The sequence below is a fragment of the Homalodisca vitripennis genome, chromosome 1 (genome assembly GCF_021130785.1).
Source record: "Homalodisca vitripennis isolate AUS2020 chromosome 1, UT_GWSS_2.1, whole genome shotgun sequence".
In the NCBI taxonomy this organism is placed as follows: Eukaryota; Metazoa; Arthropoda; class Insecta; order Hemiptera; family Cicadellidae; genus Homalodisca; species Homalodisca vitripennis.
The window spans coordinates 167,779,492-167,799,300 of NC_060207.1; the positions used below are offsets into that span (position 1 = coordinate 167,779,492).

The 19,809-nt window shown below is 30.6% G+C and overlaps 1 protein-coding gene across 2 annotated transcripts; it reads left to right on the forward strand.

Moving 5' to 3' along the window:
• The first annotated feature begins 255 nt into the window (after positions 1-255).
• LOC124352696 (histone RNA hairpin-binding protein-like) lies at positions 256-13,476 on the forward strand. 2 transcript variants are annotated; one of them, XM_046802296.1, is made up of 5 exons: positions 256-280; positions 6,682-7,432; positions 9,561-9,692; positions 11,917-12,060; positions 12,803-13,476. In XM_046802296.1, the coding sequence occupies exons 2-5, from the start codon at positions 6,696-6,698 to the stop codon at positions 12,978-12,980; spliced, it is 1,191 nt and encodes a 396-aa protein (XP_046658252.1). In that variant the 5' UTR covers positions 256-280; positions 6,682-6,695; the 3' UTR covers positions 12,981-13,476. The 2 variants fall into 2 exon arrangements, with proteins under 2 accessions (XP_046658252.1, XP_046658251.1); XM_046802295.1 differs by lacking the exon at positions 256-280 and adding an exon at positions 524-697.
• Positions 13,477-19,809: the final 6,333 nt, after the last annotated feature.

Sequence of the window (19,809 nt, forward strand, 5' to 3'; positions counted from 1 at the left end):
TTGTTGTAACATAATTCACGTGTATTTTAGTTTTGCTATAGAAAATGAAACGGAAAATATATACTAATTGTTCAGTATAACTGTAACAGTTTATATACTTAGAAATAATATTTCGATACCCTGAACCAAAAAACCTGGACGTTTTGTGTCTTTAAAAACGTCATGATTATGAAATTTTAAATAGTATTTTAGATAAGTCAAGAACGTTTTTAAAAGTTTCAGCAGTGACAATTTTAGACGGAGTAATTACGTTAAACCATCTTCAGCAAAACTGGTTCTTGTATGTTTCTATTTTAGTTATTAAACGAATATTTTCATAGGAAATTTTAAAGATAATCTAGCTGCTTAATCTCACATTCTCCATGAATAATTTAATCCAGTTATTTTTCTCTGAATTAGTAACACGTATCTTATTTGTTAAAACTGTATTGGCTTTACAAAAAATACAATAAAACGCCAGAGCAGTCTGGGCTTTGCCTATTCCCGCCAAATTCGTAAGCTGAACAGAAAAACAATGACTTTGAGTTGGGAGGGAGACAGAATTAGAGGGAGAAGCAGAAGTTGTAGTTATGGTTTAGTGAGGTTTAGTCATGGTGGTAGATTCTGTGTTAGTGTTACTTAGTTTCGCCTCGAAGTTGTTTACAGTTTACACGGGTCTACAAAAGTGTCATCAATATTAAGTTTAACTCAAGTTTAGGTAAAGGAAATTAGCCATTTTGTATAGCTTAACATATAGACAAAATAATGAGCATCAGTTAAGTTACTGTTGACTGCTTCACTTTCCTTGATGAATACAAGCATCCTAAGTTGTTCTCCCCTTTTCTTTGGACCAATTCAATTTTAAAACATTTTGTTATTAACAAATTCAAGACGTTTCTATCAGCTCAATTCCTTACATAGTTTGATTACAGCTTTGGTGCTTCTACACACACTAGACATAAGTTAATCATTAAATAAAACCTTATGATTGTTGTCTATTACCGGCTAGAAGTGGCTGAAGATTATCACAAAGACTACCCTATATATTCATCACACAGCCAAGCAAGATGTTCTTAAAATACCACTGTTGAAAAGAATGTGATATAAGTAATACAACAGGCTAAATCCATAGGCTATTAAACAAGGATTCTACTAAGTTACCAATTACTCCAATAAGTTTTATTGATAGTTTTTAGGCCCTTACAGAACAAGTTGTATTTTTGTTATGTCTTTTAATCTAAGGGCTGCAGTAAAGGGGTAGGGTACGATAAGCGGACCCGGTTTTTATATCGAAATTGGCAATCGATATTACTTAATCATAACCATCGATATAATCAATCGATACTGATTAATTATTTTGAATTATTAACTTAAATAGTCTATATCAACAGCTGTAAGCACTAAAATAATACACGTAGGGTAATATTTCAATTTTACATAAGTAATTTTAATTATTAAAAATGCAGTCAATTTTAGAAAACTACACGACATTGGTTTGAAAGATGATAAAACATAAGTTAAATAAAATATATTGTTTTTTAGGCTTCAAAATGTTGGACTCGTACCGAAAACCCCATTATGTGAAATTTGTGGGAAAGAAACAACTGTAACTGTGAGAGGAGCAAATATGGTGGTCTTCAGTTTTCCTAATTTTTGTTATAATAATTTGTTTGATCGCAGTAAATATTAAATTCATGTTTTAATTTAAAACATGATTGTTATTGAGGACTAAAGATACTTTTATATCTTTAATGTCTAGGATTTGAGATGCGAATATTAGGTATCGAAGACTACACTCTTCGATATAAAAAACCCGGTATTAGGTATCGAAGACTACATTCTTCGATATAAAAAAACTGTGTCCGCTTATCGTACCCTACCCCAGTAAAGTAATTAGTAACCACCACAATTGATCAGGGAACCAAATTAATGATTCTAGAAATACATAATGACAGAATACAACATTCTAATTATACTTTTTTACAATTAATTATTTCCAGCTATTTTTACTGCATTGAATAACAGTATTGTTCAAAATTAATTCTTAAAGAAAAATAAGGGTAGAGTACGATAAGTGGACCCTGACCCAGTTTTGTTATTTATAAATGATCATACACACTGATATAATTAACCAAATAGCAGTTAATTTTAACAATAACAAAATCATCTCCACCAACTGTATATATATTTTCATATTCTACGAAATTCTTTCTATAAGTAACTTGTTCTAAATAAAAAAAAGATAGTTAACATTAGTAAAACAGCATATAACATAACACTAAAAAAGATTTACTGTCTTCCTTGGTTTCAAGATGTTTGTTTTGTTATTATATTTTCTTTATTTTATTTTATTTAAATGACACTTTTCCTGTCACCTGTCTTAATTTTATGGCTTTATTAATGGTTATGGCATTACGTATTTGTTAAATTATTTCTATTAATTTAAAATGTGACTAATTTAGTATTTCATATACTGCAACACCACCACCACCAGTGTTTGATTGATATATATTCAATATATAAAGTATTGATAACTGTAGTAAGCGATATAAAAATCGGGTCTGCTTATCATACTCTGCCCAGAAATAATTTTGGTGGTAGGCCTATTTCAGTAATGGCTGCAATTACAGTAGCATTGAACATGTGTTATTTGCATCACAAGCTTTAATACACGATTATCCTTTAAAATAATAATATATATAGGATGAGATGCTCAAATGGATCACCACCAATAATATTTCTCGTCAATACATATATTCTGCAATATGAACAGCCCGCGCTCACTCACTTCTGAGACCAGTTTTTATAGACTTCTTTGTTTATAAAAACATATTGGGCCAATATTTGTATATTCATTGCTATTGTTCTTGTCTTTGTCACTAACTTACATACGAAATAACAACAGCTGGTAATGGCATCACTAGCAATAGTTGGTAATGACGTCACTAGTCTAAATAAAGAAAGCTGGCAATGATTAATTATGAGTATCTAAAGGTAAATGTCGTATTCTATAGAATCGATATTTAAAGTTGATAATCGTCATCCGATTGTGTTTGTGGCCCCTTATTATACTACAGCCTCAAAAAGTAGTGGCCTAATCTTATCATAAACCACAGTCCAAATTTATTCATTGTTACATCCCTTATAGCCTACCACGTCTAAAGTGTTGTGGCATCGTACCGGCCAATCAGTGGTATGGTAGTCAGTGGTTGCCATAATTTGTTATTGGGGTCATTCAATATCAAATCAACACAGGGTATAAACTTGACCACCTCAGAATTTGATGAAATTTGGTATAAAGTAGTCCGCTTTTAGATTAGGAAAATGCTAATTTTCTCCCAAACATTTCAAATGGTTTTAAGGTTATGGCTATGTAGCTTTTTTCAAAATCCATAAAAAAAACTTAGAACCAACATATTTTGAAATCACCATTACTTTTCTCCTAATTGAGCTAGAGAGATGGGAGTGGTGTCATTTTACTCAGTTTTAACACAACAAAATACTTTGTCATACAACGTTTTTTATGAAAAATTAAATTTGATCAAAAAGTGTATTTTTGAAGAGTTTGTATTTTTTACGTGATTGTAAAAGTGGGAGGTTAATGGGTTCATAGTTAAGTAATAATTTAAGAAAGGGTGTTTACAATTTTTATTATGTATTATTACTTTACTTAATTTGATTATGATGGTGATTATTATAAAAAATGTGATGTAATTACTTTTATCTTTTCCATTCAAGATGGATATAAAAATATTCTTTGGAGCTACAACAAAGGAAATCGTGAACATCCAAAAATGCCATGAAAAATTTAAAATGGCAGAATGGCCAAAAGTGGTGGCTAGCGTATGTATTCGAGGAGAATGAGGGAAGAATATAAAGTAAAAGTACATTTCTGCACCCTGCTTGTCCTTCATCCAGACTAATATTCTGTTTCCTTAATAGTTACTGATTAACTGAAACGGTTATTCATAAATTTCTCAGCCTCAGCATACTCTTCTTGAGTGGAGGAGGTAAAATTAATTTCAGATAAATTGCCAACTACCTATTCATAGAGTGGGAAATGGAAATGAGTTAAAATTATGTCTTCATATGAACATTGTAGGCCTGTTCTTCATCAAGTCTCTTTATTAAACCCCCAACTCCATCACATGGTTTTTTTTCCATGGGCAGTAGCATAAAAATTCCACTCTGCTGTACACCAAAATCCTGCTTATGATAGTATCAGTTAATACTAGTTTTTCTTATTTTTAAATTATGCAGCACATCCATCTGAGTAATTACAAATCTTTTTTGGCACTTACCTGAAGGATCTACCTAGCTTGAATTGACCATGATACCAAAATTGGCTCGTATGTTTTTGAGATAAGGCCCTCTACATATATGTGATCTGTAAAATCGACATAGCTCTGAAAAAATGCACGGCCTAAGAATAAGGGCAGTAATATAATATAGTAGACCATGTATTGAATGTGTATAGAAAATTGTATCAAAATTGGCTCCTACGTTTGAAATATGAGCATCCATAGATTTGTTTCTTCAGTATTTGACATGTAAAATCGATATGTCTCCTATAGGTCTAGCCTAAGAATGAGGGTAGTAATATAATATAGTAGACTATGTATTGAATGTGTATCAAAGTTTTATAAAAATTGGCTTTTACATTTTTGAGGTACGAGACCATCTATAGAGTTTCCTCAGAACTTGTCTTGTAAAATCAGTGTAGTCCCGAAAATAGTTGCTGCAAATGGTGATTATTATCATAAAAGCAGACTTTGTTTATTTAAAATCTGTATTTGTAATATTTATTTATCTTCACAATTAAATTAATATAAATTTTGTGTGGGTTAAGTTGATGAACTAGGTTAGGATTCAGTTAGGAACTAGGTCCGGGCACTTGTTCTTTGTATGAATGGAATCTATGGCCAGTTTCATATCGGTGATCAGAGTCTTCTGATTTTTATTTATGAGTGTTTCCTTACATTTTCAAATAAAATGCATTATAAAATAAAACAATTTTCAACTAAAAACAATTATTTTGTAAATAATTAAATTGTTGTCTTCGGGACAACCCTCTTTTAAGTACTGTACTCAAATTATAATTAATAATCACCTTCATAATTAAATTAATTAAAGTAAGGATACGTAATATGACATTTTTACTAAAACTTGTAAAACCTATTAGCCTCCCACTTTTAAATTTTGAGAATTACTTAAGAAAAATACAAACTATTTATAGGAATTTTTCAAAAATGCACTTTATGAGAAAATTTAAATCTAAATTTTTAGTTTAACTTTTCAAGAACACTTCTAATGACGAAGTATATTATGTAGTACATCAAAAGAAAGATCATTCCAAATTGAGTAATATGACACCAGTCCTATCTTTCTGTCTCGATTAGAAGAAAAGCAATGGTGATTTCAAAATGTGTTGGTTCCTGTTTTTTGGTGGATTAAAAAAAAACTTTATAAGCAGTAACTTTAAAAGAGTTGTGAAATATTTGGGGGAAATTGGCAGTTTCCCTAATATTCATACCAAATTTCATCAAATTCTGAGATGTTAAGGAAAAACTTTGAATGTTGGTATGTTGATTTCATACGGAAGGACCCATTCATTGGCTTGGAAAGAAATATACTCATGTGATTCTTTTACTAATATAAATAGCTCTTTTATTTTAATTTATAGAAATTTGCTGTTATGTATTTGTGCTGACAAACAAGTGTTACTGGACAGTTAATCAAATCCCTCACTTATTGAAAATAAATTTAAATTTAAGTAAATAATGTCTTTGTGACAAAAATTTGAAATGTTATTTTTTTAATCAGCATTAGGTAGAACATAAATTAAAAAAAGAATACATTTTAATGTACCGGTTGGCTGGATATCCTGTAGAAAGACTAAAACAAAAACGTAACAATACAACATTATTTACAACTGAGAAACACATGATGCACAGTACCTGTCAACTTCCTTGCTGTTGTGTATATATAGAAATTTCAACTTTACATAGTAAAGAAAACTGCCAAAATTTAGTAAAACAATTATTTCTGTTATTTTTATTCATATAGTTCTAATATTACTATACAATTTACTATTGTACTATTTTTTGTAACAATAATAACCATGAACTAAAAATTTTAAACTGATAAATTTTGCTATCACTGCCAATGAGTGAAGTGCCTGATGATGGAATCATTGATTCTGAAAGGCCTTGCAATTAAAAAATAAATATTGGTAATTTTGTACTTATTTACCAGTGATAGTAAAACTTTTTTTCCAATGCTCCAAGATTTTTCATGATAAATTTTGATTAGTTGTATTAATTTTCAGAAAATTTGAAAGCTAGTAAATATATGTAATATAGACAATATGAATAAAATTGTCTAACATAATAAGCTTTCATTGAAACAAAGCTTATATAGATGTCCCGGACGAAAATTGGTCAGCTACATATTGTTTCTTTAAGTGGAGGCATTGATTTAGTACATAATAGGCACTTGTGTCTTTATATTCTGTTTAGAACATAGAAGTTCAATATTGGTTAAATAGATTAATTGTTTATAAATTAAATTTTAAAAGGACAGTTTGTATGATAATTGCCCTTTAAGATGGCTTTAAGTATTGGACTTTTCTAAAATGTTGCTTTTTTTGTAAGTTTAGCCTATTTTATAATATATTCAATAAGTTAAATGTATATGTTTTAGAGACTGCAGCAGTTATGGCGAAAAGTAGTATTATAGAAACACGTCACTCAGCAAATAAAAGTTGGGTTGAGCTCTGTGATGATGAAAACTCATGTAGTTCAGTTGAGCAGAATGCTGGAGACGATGATGTGAAAGTCAATCTGATAAAAGAAGACAGCTATTCCGTAGAAATAAAGGTAGAAAAAGAAATAAAGTTAGAAAAAGAGTTTGATGATGAAAATATTCTGCTTGAAAAAGAGGTTGTCAAAAAAGAAATAAAAATCGAAAAAGAAGAATCACCATGGCGTCTTTCATATGCGACAGCATTGAAAAATTCTGCTAACAAAACCGATATGAATGATACTCTCCGTACTCCCTCGAAAAATGGAAACAAGTCTCATGCAGTGGAGGGGTCTGGAGAGGATAAAACAATGAAAAGCGTAAAAAGGGAGATACAGAGAGACTTTTTACAAGAAGACCTCAGTCTGACTAGCCACCTTGACGTATTCCACATGCAAAGTCCACTCAAGCTGGAGTCTGTGGACGAGGAGATGATGAGCCCAGTAAAAGAGACAAGGGCAGCCAAAAAACGTTTCTGTCCTTCCAAGTTGTCATTGGGCGATGATGCTGTGATGCCTGATGATGTGCTGATGCCTAGTCCCAAGAAAGTTACTCGGCTCTCGTCCCGCAGGAAGAGGGAGCCGGGTGAGAGTCCTCTGATATGTAAACGTTCAAAGCGCAATTCCTCTGGCGCACACAACACTCCAAGAACGTAAGTATGATTCTTATATCTAATGTTTAATTCTAGATAAGCTTGGCGGAAAAATGTATTAGTACCATCCATTTTATTTTGTTTTGCAAGCTTTACTTCGAATAATTATTGAACTTTACAATATTTGGTTCCATATAATTATAGTTATTTGTCATTTTTTCACAGATCTTGAAATATTTCTACAAAATACAAACATGTATAAAACAAGTACTTGTAGGATGATAGAGGCCTTTTTTCTGAAGATGGTGGAAAGAAACAATACTCCCAATTGCAGTCCGTGTAAAGTATACAAAAATAGTAAAGCAGTACAAAATATAATTTCTCGTTCCATGTTTGCGTGTATTGATAAATGGCAAAGTATATTGAAAATATTACTTCATACTGGCAATACTGGATCTCGGTTGTACACAAACTTAATACAGTAATCCCTCTGCATCCACAGGTTCGGTTCTCAGCATCAATCAACTAAGATGTTTCAAATTGAAAAGAGGAAATATGTTGTGCTGTCTTTAGTTGAAAAATTAATACTCTTAAAGTTGATAAGGTCGCTTCAGTTGCTAGGAAGTTCAGAATGCAGTTGAGATTGAATCGGTTGTATCGGACTCTTAGACCGCAGTAACTTTTCAGTTGTACATATACTAAGGTATACTTTTTCTTAATCAGAGCACAAGTCAAACTCAACCATGGCACTTGAAATACCTTAGATAGAAACAGATTCATCTAAACAGACGGAAGGTGACTTTTTTTTACCAGATGATGTTTTCTAGACTTATATGTATGTATCTATTCATACAACAAAACTTTAGAATCAGTCAAAATTTTATATACGTTTTGAATCTCTCAACCATTAATACTGAAATAATATGAATGTGATATGTCTACTTATGTTTAAACAAGTTGCAGAGCTCCATCCTATTACATCATAAATACTTTCACTAAGAAAGTTATGGTTTTTGATTTTAAAAATTTAGTGTGTAGCCTCATGTAACTGCTAGTAACTAATAAATATTGTTATAATCCTTTTATTTTTCAACCAACTTACTCTGATATGATATCTTTGGATTTGTTGTTAAATTTCCAACAAAAGAAGTGTTTTTAATTGTGTTTTAGGATTAAAACATTTCAATATATTTAATTTGTTAACTTTTGAATGCTACGATTTTGAAATGGGAAGTAGTACTATTTTTATGTTCAATTAATTAACTTTTAAAACACAAATACATAGTTTTGTTATTCCCTTTAATAATTTTTAATGTGTTTTTTTTGAAATTAAAAACTCATATGGACACATAGAACAACCATAACTACATACCCTCCTCCAGCACTACTGCTTACATTAACCCTCCAACTGGCCATGTAGTAATTTCTGTACCAGCAAATTATTTTGGCAGATTTGCATGGGATTTTCTATAATCTGTTATGTAATGTAAATGCTTTAAGCAAAGGTATACTAATTATATAGGCTATGTATTATTCTTTTGCCAAAGTATATAGAATTTGATTATTGAACCAGAAAAATTTCAAGCACTCATATACGAATACATTTCCCGGAAAAAATAGTGTTTCGCTGAGCAATTTCAGTGAAAATCATAGATATACCCTAGTCATATACTAACAATTGTTTCTGGAATAGCAACATAACCATTGGATGCATAATTTATTATTGAATAATAAAATATGAAACACTGTTTAAATACAAGATGTATTTATTATACTAAGATATAGACTACATTAAATAGCAAATCAACCAAAAATGCAATGGTTTTTTGATAGGCCAATAAAAATACTGCTTTACATACAAAAAAATAGTATATAATTAATTGTAATAAAAATGTTATGCATTCTATTAAATAAAATGTGAATGTATTAGTACAAACAATATTTATGGACTTCGAAAAAATATAAAAAGTTTAATACAAATTTGGCCATGTTCATATTTATACATTTTTTTTAACAAATTCAATAATTTCCCTACATGGTGTAGAATCTGTTTTTTATTGATATAACAATATAAATCTGTTTGGCTTGTTTTGTGCCTACTTTGTCTATCATTTCCTAAAGTCGTACCAACATCTCTCACTAAACACCCTGTGTATGCTGTTCTTTTAAATATGAAAAACCATTTCAGTGTAGTCCCAGTAGAGTCATCACCCACAGTGGAATTTGAAACTGATGAGCAGATTTTGTTGCGGAGACAAAAACAAATAGATTATGGCAAAAATACCATCGGATATGAGAGATATTGCCAATTGATACCAAAGTAAGTACATTATATTTAATAAATATTTTTAAGAAATTGTAAAATTTAAGTTAATTGTGTGGGTGAGTAGTACCAGCACTGTGATTCCTGTCTATCCAGCTAATTAAGTTGTTTTATAGTATATCTTTACTGCCAGATTGATTACCAGATTTTTACTTTTCTGTGACAATTCTCTGGCGGGTTTCTATCATAATCATACAAAATTGTTTCTCATTTTGTTGATTTTAATTTCATACAATTATCAAACCAAAATGTAATAGAAATGCATGATATATGTACGTACATTTATAGTTAAGAGATAGTGAATCTATTGTTACATACACGATAGTTCTTCAGAACAGCTTCAATGCTCGAAGTCTAACTCAGAACTGGTTAAGCCTAAAAATAATAGTATGTCCACCGGTATTTCAATTAGTACCAAATGAAACATTAAACTAAATAAGGATGATAAAAGATCACACTTAAAATTACAAAACTCATATTGAACAATATTGTGTGTTAGACCAATATGAACACTGACTGACCATAATAGGTAAATGATTGGCTATTGGACTGCAGGAGCAATCAAATGGACCTACTGCCTATATCATTTAGTTAAGCAGGTATCTGTTTATCAGATTACACTCTGTAACAGACGGCTATTGGAAATAAGTAAACATATATGTAGCAGTAGCAGTTTTGCACATAAGCAAATTCCCCTAAGTTAGCACGAGCATAGCCACCAATGGGTTAAATGTGTTGATCTTACTAATATTGTAATGAATACAAATTAATAAGCTTGTCATGTTTGACGTATTAAAACTTAAGAACTTATACATAGTGAAATAAAGCTCCTGAACTTATTGACAAAATAAAAAACTAATCATCGTTTTCAACTCTCTGCTAATGTCAATGTTCTATACCTATTTCGGTCATAATGTGACTCATCATCAAATGCTATAAGAGGTTAGTCTGTCTTTGCAAGGGCGTTAAATGTGATTTGAAAAACACAAGAAATAATAGACTAACTTAACCAAGTGTCTAAGAGACCTTTATCAATTGGCTATCCTAGCTCTTTCATTTACTGATCACTTCTGTTATCACTTGAAATTTGATCTTCACTGTATTGTTGCTCTTTCTTCAAATCACTGTCTTTATGGTGTTCTATTTTATTTTATTATGCAATTTACATGATTAAGTGATTCTTTATAGAGTTTTCATTTTCAACATTGTAGTATGTCTCCATATTCAACCAAAACATATGTATTTGCTACAATGAAATTCGTTTCATTGGTATTTTAGAGTATATGAATTTATTTATGAGTTTCAATGATAGAATCTGAATATACAGTAGCTATTGCTACTTGTTTTAGTATTATTACTTGTTTTCTACTGTCTGATGTGAGAGGAGTATTGAGCATTTGTTTACCATACCGTGTAGGCAACAACTTTCTGTGAATAGGGGGTGATAAGATGTAGCATGTACAGTGAATAGCTGTAGGTTTAATATATTTTATGTCATAATTTAATCTTCTGCCATTTTTTTACATAGTAAGGTTTAGAACATTTAATTTTTGTTTGTTTTCAACTTCTTATGTTAATTGAAGCAATAGTACAATTTTTATGAGATATTTATTTAAAAGTTGCAGTTGATGTCTTTTCCCATTTAAGAGAGTAACTTTTTCTGTGTTTTAGCACCATTGTAGAATGAATCCCGATTTATTCAGAAGGATTGCCTAACAGTAGTAGTAACATGTTGCTTGGTCATTATTTTGCTTAAAACATCTTTTATTGAATATAATGTTATTTTGTTCAGGGATTTTTTGTTAAATTTAAAATGTTACTATAGAGTCCATTGATGAATGAATATTTTCAAGTTAACACTAGAAATCCTATGGTTCCACCAATGAGCACTTCAGTATATAAATTCACAGTATGAAACGGTGCCATCATGTAATATTATTTTACCTGGATGTTCTCTGTCTTACTCATAAATTTTATATCCATTTATGTTGTTAGTACTTGATGAATTTTATGCTTGTTTCATAACAGTTTTGATTTGCTAAGGATTATTTAATGTATGTCAACAAAATGGTGCATCTAGTGTTTTCATATTCATCTTTTTCATTGTGGTAGAGTTCAAATTATCCATGGACATCTCCTGCGAGTTAATTTCTGTATATTTATATATCCATTCATTATAAATAGGAGAAATATAATCTAACGTACCATGTTATTATGATAGACAGAAACGTCACAGAAAACACCCTCAAACACCTCCCAAACATATCAAGTACAGTCGGAGAGCCTGGGACGGCCTGATCAAGCAGTGGCGCCAACAGTTGCACTTCTGGGATCCACCATCAGAGGGCGGTGGCAATATTGATGAGTGAGTATTACAAGTATAGTGTTGTTTTAGTGATTAATTCATGTGCATTTATTTTACTGCAAATTCTATAATAAGCCAGTATACGTGATTGTTTTTCTTCAGTTATAGAATCCGATAAATTGTAAACTTACGGTCCAAGTCTATTTTTGGCTATGCTGTGTAAGGATGGGTAGCAATCAGATTTGAGCTATTTCGTTGAACTAGTTAATTTTTAACTGAGATTCATATTTTAATTAACACAAATCTAGGAATTATTTAATAAACTGTAATATTCCAATTTTAATAGTAGACAATAATAAGAAAAAAATCATAATTGTATATTATTCATTAAATTAGTTCAGAAAGCTCTGATTTCTAAGGCCTTAAACTGTAAGGATGCCCTTAGTTGTACAGAAACAGACAAGGTTAGAAATATTAAACATTCTCTTTTGTCTAAAGATTGACATTTTATTCTTTCTTGGCCCTTTCTTAAGGCTGTCCTGAGTTAACCTGATTCCTATAACCAAAACAACCAACAATTGTATAACATTAAAACTTGTATGCCTCTTGAGTGTGGTAGTATCTTTGTTATCAATGAAATACTGTTATATATGATCTAAAGTAATAGAAAATATTTTTAAAAGAGTTTAAAAGTAAAATATTCATAAGTAAGTTTTTATAATAACAGATTATAAATTGAAGTCATAACAGCTTTTTAAATAGTTTTTGTAAAGTTAATAATGTGATGTTTTATTGTGTCCAGCCTGGACATCAGTTCGATGTCAGAAGCGTCAAGTGATACAACATCACAGGCCAGTTCGCTGCCGGCCACACCAAGGGACGAGCGCAAGGCGAGACGCTACTCGCGGTTCACTCGCTCCTCAGCTTCCGAGAGCTCTAGTGTGGCTGATGAGCCATGTTCGCCCCTAAAGGACGACTGAAATTTAACCTTGTATTTTTATTTTAGGAGTAATATATTTGTAAACTTGAATTTATTAACACAAATTTGTATTGTTCTTTCACAACATGTCTAAGGAATATAAATTTTACCGCTGACTTGGTTCCATTAAACTTAAACTATGGTTTTATTCAGACCTAGAAGTAATTTTATTGACATCAAATGTTTAATGTTCATTTTACTGTGTTATAATAATTATTTAATAAATAAATAAGGCAATGTAAAGTGTTTTATATATATTATGTTGTAGATAGTGTTGTTAAACACTGACAAAATATATATTTTATTACTATAATAAAAAGTGTACCTTAAATTGTTTTTGTGTTCAGTAAAAACAATTGCCTATTCAATTTAATTTAGCTTCGATTTTATTTTTATTATAATTTATTAAAAAATTAGAAATTGTTAGATATTTAGATAACATTAAAAATTACCTATAAACTGTACTCTTGACTCTTTTAAGGAGTCAAATTATGTTAGCTGAGTTTGATTTTTAATTTAATTTCCTTCTTCCAAACTTTGATGAGTTTCAAACTTAACTGAGTAATATGTGGTTAAAATTAGGAGCTTTACATATTAATTGCAAACTGATTTACTGGCTAAATATATGATTTTAAAACATTTCATTCTTATTAAATGCCATTTGTTTTAATATATATTTTGTTAAGACATCATCATAAAAACAAATTGAATAAAACCGTATTCAAACAAATGTGTTTTTAATATGTCCTTTATAGTGGATAATACCTTTTTAATGAATATGTAAGTGTTCAACATGCAATTTCAATATCTTTGCTTTATTGCAGTCAGTGGTGAATTCTTCATCAAGAGGAAGTACTTTCTTCAATATGCATATTCAGTTTCACAACAGTCTTAACTTATGAATTGGCAGGATTGCCACAGTTTTATGTAAAAGTCACATTTCGTTGCATACACCTATGCAATTTAGTGACTTCAGTTTAATCTATTATATTCTCACTATAGTACGAGACATCATTGTGAGCATGGTCTTTTGGATTTATTATTTATTAATAACGTAAAGAGATCCAAATTAATAATTTGAATATTAGTATTATCCCAAGAAACTACTCATGAAAGATTAAACAATATATCTCAGGCCTCAATGCATTAACCCTTTGACTGGTGAGTTTTTCCTCAGTATTAATACACTAAAAAGTGAGTTCTTTTTAAATTTCCGAGTTTTTTTTTTTGGTATTTATGCAGAAATTAATCTAACTACGCACAGAAGTTATTATATTTACAAAATATGACAATAAAATAAAACATTCAGCATTTTCTCTTAAGCATGCTAAGGTACAAGTTAGTAACAGTTCACAAGTCTCCTCATAAATCTTTGATGGTATAAAAGGTGTGAAAACAGTCGGAACAGCGGAACACACAAATCGGAACAGCGCAATCTCGACAGCACTGTCGCCAACACTGGTCTACCTGCACACGTGGCATGCTCTCTTCGGCTTGTCTTCTTATCTGTAGCAGGGATGGTGGCAGGAAAATGCCGAGCAGTAAGTCTCAGGAGAGCATCTTATCCCAAAAATCATCTGTAAGTCTTTCTCACGATATTTAACGTAACCAGTAATTAAACAAATAACCATGTTTACTTACTCACGGTAAACACAACAAAATGTTTACAATCAGAGCAACCAGTAATGTAAAAGTGAGGTTACAACCTGTGTTCACTACACAAACAGAAATAGAATCAGCTGATTACTTGGAACAAGTGATTGAATACTGTCATATGGCCTGAATACTGTCAATTGGGTCTGAAAGAAATAATTAAAGAACAACTGCAATGTAGTGGCAACGACAAAAACTACTGAAACTGTTTCTTATTTATTCTGCTAGATCGAATTCGTGTTAAAGACTGTTTAGCGTCATAGCACTTCCCGCACAGCTATCGGGATTACTGTAAGGGGCTTCCGAATGCGTTGCAGAATTACTAGTCAAAGGGTTAAACAATATATGCCACAACGCAGTTTTGCAATGATTTGTCTCGTACTAATGCTGAATACCCGGCTTTGCTATGGTATCAAAACAAACGAGTTTCACGTATCCTACCTATTACTAATCTCGAATTGCAAAATCACCAGATTCAGGAGAGCTTACTCAAGAGCAGGCCACATACAGCTAGCGGGCCATGGGAGAAACATGGCCTATTTTAATCCATCTCTGCAATTTTTAACGATTACTCTTGAGCATTATTTACTGTCCTAGATAAACATAGTTTTACTGAGAATTGTAGTCTTTTATATTGAAACTGATAATCTGAAGGAGTCATGGAACTACAGTGTAATAAGATGGTTTCATGAGTCCCACAGCTGGTGAGATAAAAGGTGCAAAGTTCTAACTTCCAGTTTTGTGCCATTACATAGCTTAAGAGGGACATTATGAGAAATACAGTTTTCAAACACAGATTGTGAGGTGAAATTCCTGGCCAGAAGTTTGTAGAGATTTAAGAGGATAATGAATAGCATTATTTGATTCTACTTCTGAATCAATAGACTTATAATTAACAACTTCGGTGGAGAGCTTCTTCAATAAAAGATCGTTAATGTAAACACAGAGCCGTAATTAGGAGTTATGATCAACTTTCTCTGAGCCAATATGTTTCAATCTGTAACAAACTGTGTTTATAGTCTTGAACGACCTCGCTAAGATTTTCTGGAATATTTACAGTGCCAGTCTCCAACTACTGTAACCTCCCGTCTCCTATATTTAAAAGTAAGTGTGTGAATTCATCAGCTATTAGGATACTGTTTATGTACGAAGATAAAACTATAACAATAGACCACAAATAAGATTACTTATTTATTAGTTCCTTACTTATTTATTAGTCCAACTTAAGTTCCTCAGTTTACTACAGGCAGTGTTTGTCTACAATAAAGGTTAATTAATTTCCATATACCTCTTAAAATACAAGATCCGTATTGTTTTACATTTAAAGAGGATTCTTCAATAAATAAAAAGAGGACATTTTTGTTATGACTATTTTATAACTATAATCTGTAAAAGCTATTTTTGAACACTGTCAGCTTCCTAGGTAGTCCATTATGAGGAATGGTAGGTCAGATCAGTTCTCTCAAATTGTGGTAGGCAACATACACAACAATTTATTTTTTACATTACTTACAGGCTTAATTTTTCCAAACCCTTAGTACACACTGAGAGCCTACAAAGAATAGTTGTGCCAAGTTTCATAGTAAAAGACCTTATAATTTTTAAGAAATTGTCATCAATCAGTCAATTGTATTTGTCTTTTATATACAGAAAAGGATATTTCATTCTGTGGTTATGAATTTACTTCATTTTATGTTCTTATGGACTTAATCAACTCATATTGAAATTTTTCACAATTTCCTTAGCATGCATCAGAGGAGGCTAGAAAAATCCTGATATTACAGGATTTTGCGCTAAAAATAATCATTTGTACATTTAAATGGAGAGAAAATTTAGAAGTTGAATAAAAATGATGATTTTGCTTCATTGCCATCTATTCCAAAAATTTCATTTTGTTGCTCTTATACACACTACTTGCAAATGCAAGAAAGGTAATAGGACAGAAAAATTTGATTTTCACCACTCAGAAAAGTTATGAAAACATGTCCCTATGGGTAAATCAAGTGTTTTTACGTTATCAACTCTGTAACTGGTGGTCAAATTTCTCTCAAGAGTGTTGGCAGTTATTAATACACTTTATAATCATTATTATCTTATGTATAGTGTGTAAGAAGTGATAATTCTATTCTGCAATTTCCTCAGAACGTTTTTCTTACAAGACAATAAAGATTTTGCTTTTGTTACTTTATACTGTATGTATAAAAATAAAAAAAATATTTTAAAACTGTTTCTTCTGTACCAAAACGATGACAGTAACATAAGAAATAAAAAGATGCAGCAGTTAATTTTGGGTGAAAAATTATTAGATTACTATTTTTATAAATTGTAAGTGAAAACGTTACATCAGATTTTTAAAACTCAATTTACCATAATGTAAAGCAATTAAAGAACTGGCTAATAAGTGGTTTACAGTAAAGATGAAAGACAAGATGGTGATGGTCCTTCTATCTAGGCTTATATATAGTCTTGAAAAACTAGATGGGGCGAAAGAAAGAAACTGCACCATTTTTAGTAAACAAAATGATTACGAAGGTAAACAAAGAAGAACCAAAACTATTTGTGTAAACTACAAACAGAGAATTTATCTAAACTGCCCACCACAGCACTCATGCAAGTTTTACACACTCAAACCTGTGTAAATAAAACTATGACATCAGTGTTAAATTGAAAGAATAGTAGGATTTCACACATTTTCCATCGTTACATGTTACAAAATGTATACAGTAACACATTACGAGGATTGAAATCTATCATTAGTTGAAAAAAATAGTTAGTCCATTACAAAAGAAGAGAAAATGGGTCAAACATACCCGAAATCAGCATGAAGCATCGTCTCTGCACAGGATGCAAGTCAAGAGCACTATCATATATTACATCAGCACAGACAAAAGTGGGGTACTTAAGAGGATAGATTTGAATCCTCAAAACATTGTGTTCTACCTTTTGTAACAATGGCAAATGTCCGAAATCCTGTTATCCTTTCACATACATTTTTGGTGTTGTTTTATAGTAAAAGTGTACATTTAAAAATTGCTATTAATATTAAAAATGAACTGTGTTTTATAATTGAACTGTGATTCATCTACAATGTATCGTAATAACAAGTAAATATAATATATCTACATATCCTATTTTCTATAATAGTGTCAAATATTGTTTTATTTATATCTTTTGTTTACAAAGGTGATTTTAGTTATATTTAATACAGATCCACACAGTACTATTCAAAATGTATTATAATATTCAAAATTATAACTGCTATAATAGCAGTTAACAACTAAAGTGGTCTTTGAGAAAATTGAATGAATTAAAGGAAATGTGCTAATCTATAGTAACATTCTGCTAATTTTATGTATGAATATTTTTGGCCCAAATTTGAAGCATGCTATTGTAACAAAGTACTATATATACACACAAAGATTTATTATAACATAAAATCTGTAGTAAGAGTTTATGAATTATTTATTACTTATAGAAAAATTACAAATACTTAACAAATTTTCACTTATATATGAAACAAATAAAATAATTTTTTGTATTCACCATATAAAAAAAAAACTCTTACCTTTAAAACAAAATAAATCTTGACTCTACCATAATTTTGAAGCCAAGTATGAATTTTTCTTTAAAACTACTGAAATTCACCTTTAAACTGGTTGGGCTTTTTCGGTAGCACATAGTACTGTATATTAGAACTTGAACTCTTGAGTCATAACTAGTCAATGTGTCTTGGGTGTTTTAGCAGTGAATTACAAAAGGTGGTTGGGATCCAAAGGGTTAATTAGTATTTTTTGTATTGCATTGAAAATAAATAATAGTCAATGACAAAATGTCGAAAGTAAAGCTAATATAAAATATCCTATTAATATTATGAATGCAGAAGTGCCTTCATTTGTTTTGTTTTAATGCATAAACTGTTAAACTGATTGTACTGGAATTTTACAAGGACATACTTACAGTCTCTGAGATGAGAGTTGCAAAAAAGCCCATCTTGATCTCTAAAGTTGTGAAATATTAATTGAAAGAGTCTGTCAAATGCAATCAACTGTTCTTTGTAAATATTGTTTTATGACAGCACAACTATATGTTTAATTAATTCAACCACTATTTTTAATTTGTTTACATGTATAGCGTGTAAATTCTTTAAACAATTAGTTTTCACGTCGATTTTAGATTAGTGCAATTAGGTAAGTACTTTCTACCTTAAAAACGTCCTAAAACATAAGATGGTCAGAATTTGACTCTGAAGACTCCCTTTGAAGCAGTCAGCAAGAACAACTCTAGATGAAAGTTCGCTGGACTGTGTTTTTAAATAATGTACCAATTCTAGCTCTAAATTTTTTAAAGTAATAATAATATTAATCAAACTATACAGAAACAAACACATGAATAGTGTCATTGTTTATGTTCTTTTAACTGTACATTTTTAGGAAATAGTAAGTATTAGAAATAAAACAAAAAGTCACTATCTAACTAGTGCTAGTATATAATACATTTATTTTTAAGATATACAAAATATGCTAAAACAGATTTTCAATACAAAACAATAAAAAGATCCTACTTTTACTAAAACTAAATTAGTTATTTTTTTTAAATAGTACAATTTTGCAGGAGAGCAAGAATGACAGTCAACTTTGTATCAAAACTTTATATACAGGGTGAGGCATATCACCTGTCCGCAATGTATAGTGGCTGAATCAAGAAACCTACCAGCTTCGTTTTAACAAACATCCCACATATTTTGACCCCAAAGTCTTAACACTTGTTTTTAAAACACTTTCCATATAATGAGAGGTACTGTATACTAAAAGTGTGAATTCTTATAAAAATTAAATGTTGAATACGATTTATCTATTAGTGACCTGTAAATGGATTTGTTTGATAACAAACCAAATAGCAATGCCATATTCGTTTTAACCTGTTTTTAATTATTCTAAACACGTATTTGTACATTTAGTTACTTTGTACAGGCATGGACATAAACAAGCTTACTCAACAACTACTGAACCTTTGTGATCAAGTTTGGGAGAAATTTTTTTATATATTTGAGTTAAGTCAGTATTGTGGCCAGTATTGAGAAGTACATGATGAAGTGTACTGTTGTCTGAATTATACAGCTGCTTCTTTGGATGCTCAAATTTATTCGAACCGTGAAAATCATTTATGAAAGGTTTTTC

Coding starts and splice junctions, on each gene's coding strand:
- LOC124352696 (XM_046802296.1), top strand. CDS start 6,696: ATGGCGAAAAGTAGTATTATAGAAACACGTCACTCAGCAAATAAAAGT. Junction 9,693..11,916: donor TATTGCCAATTGATACCAAA/GTAAGTACATTA, acceptor TTATTATGATAG/ACAGAAACGTCACAGAAAAC. Junction 12,061..12,802: donor GGCGGTGGCAATATTGATGA/GTGAGTATTACA, acceptor TATTGTGTCCAG/CCTGGACATCAGTTCGATGT.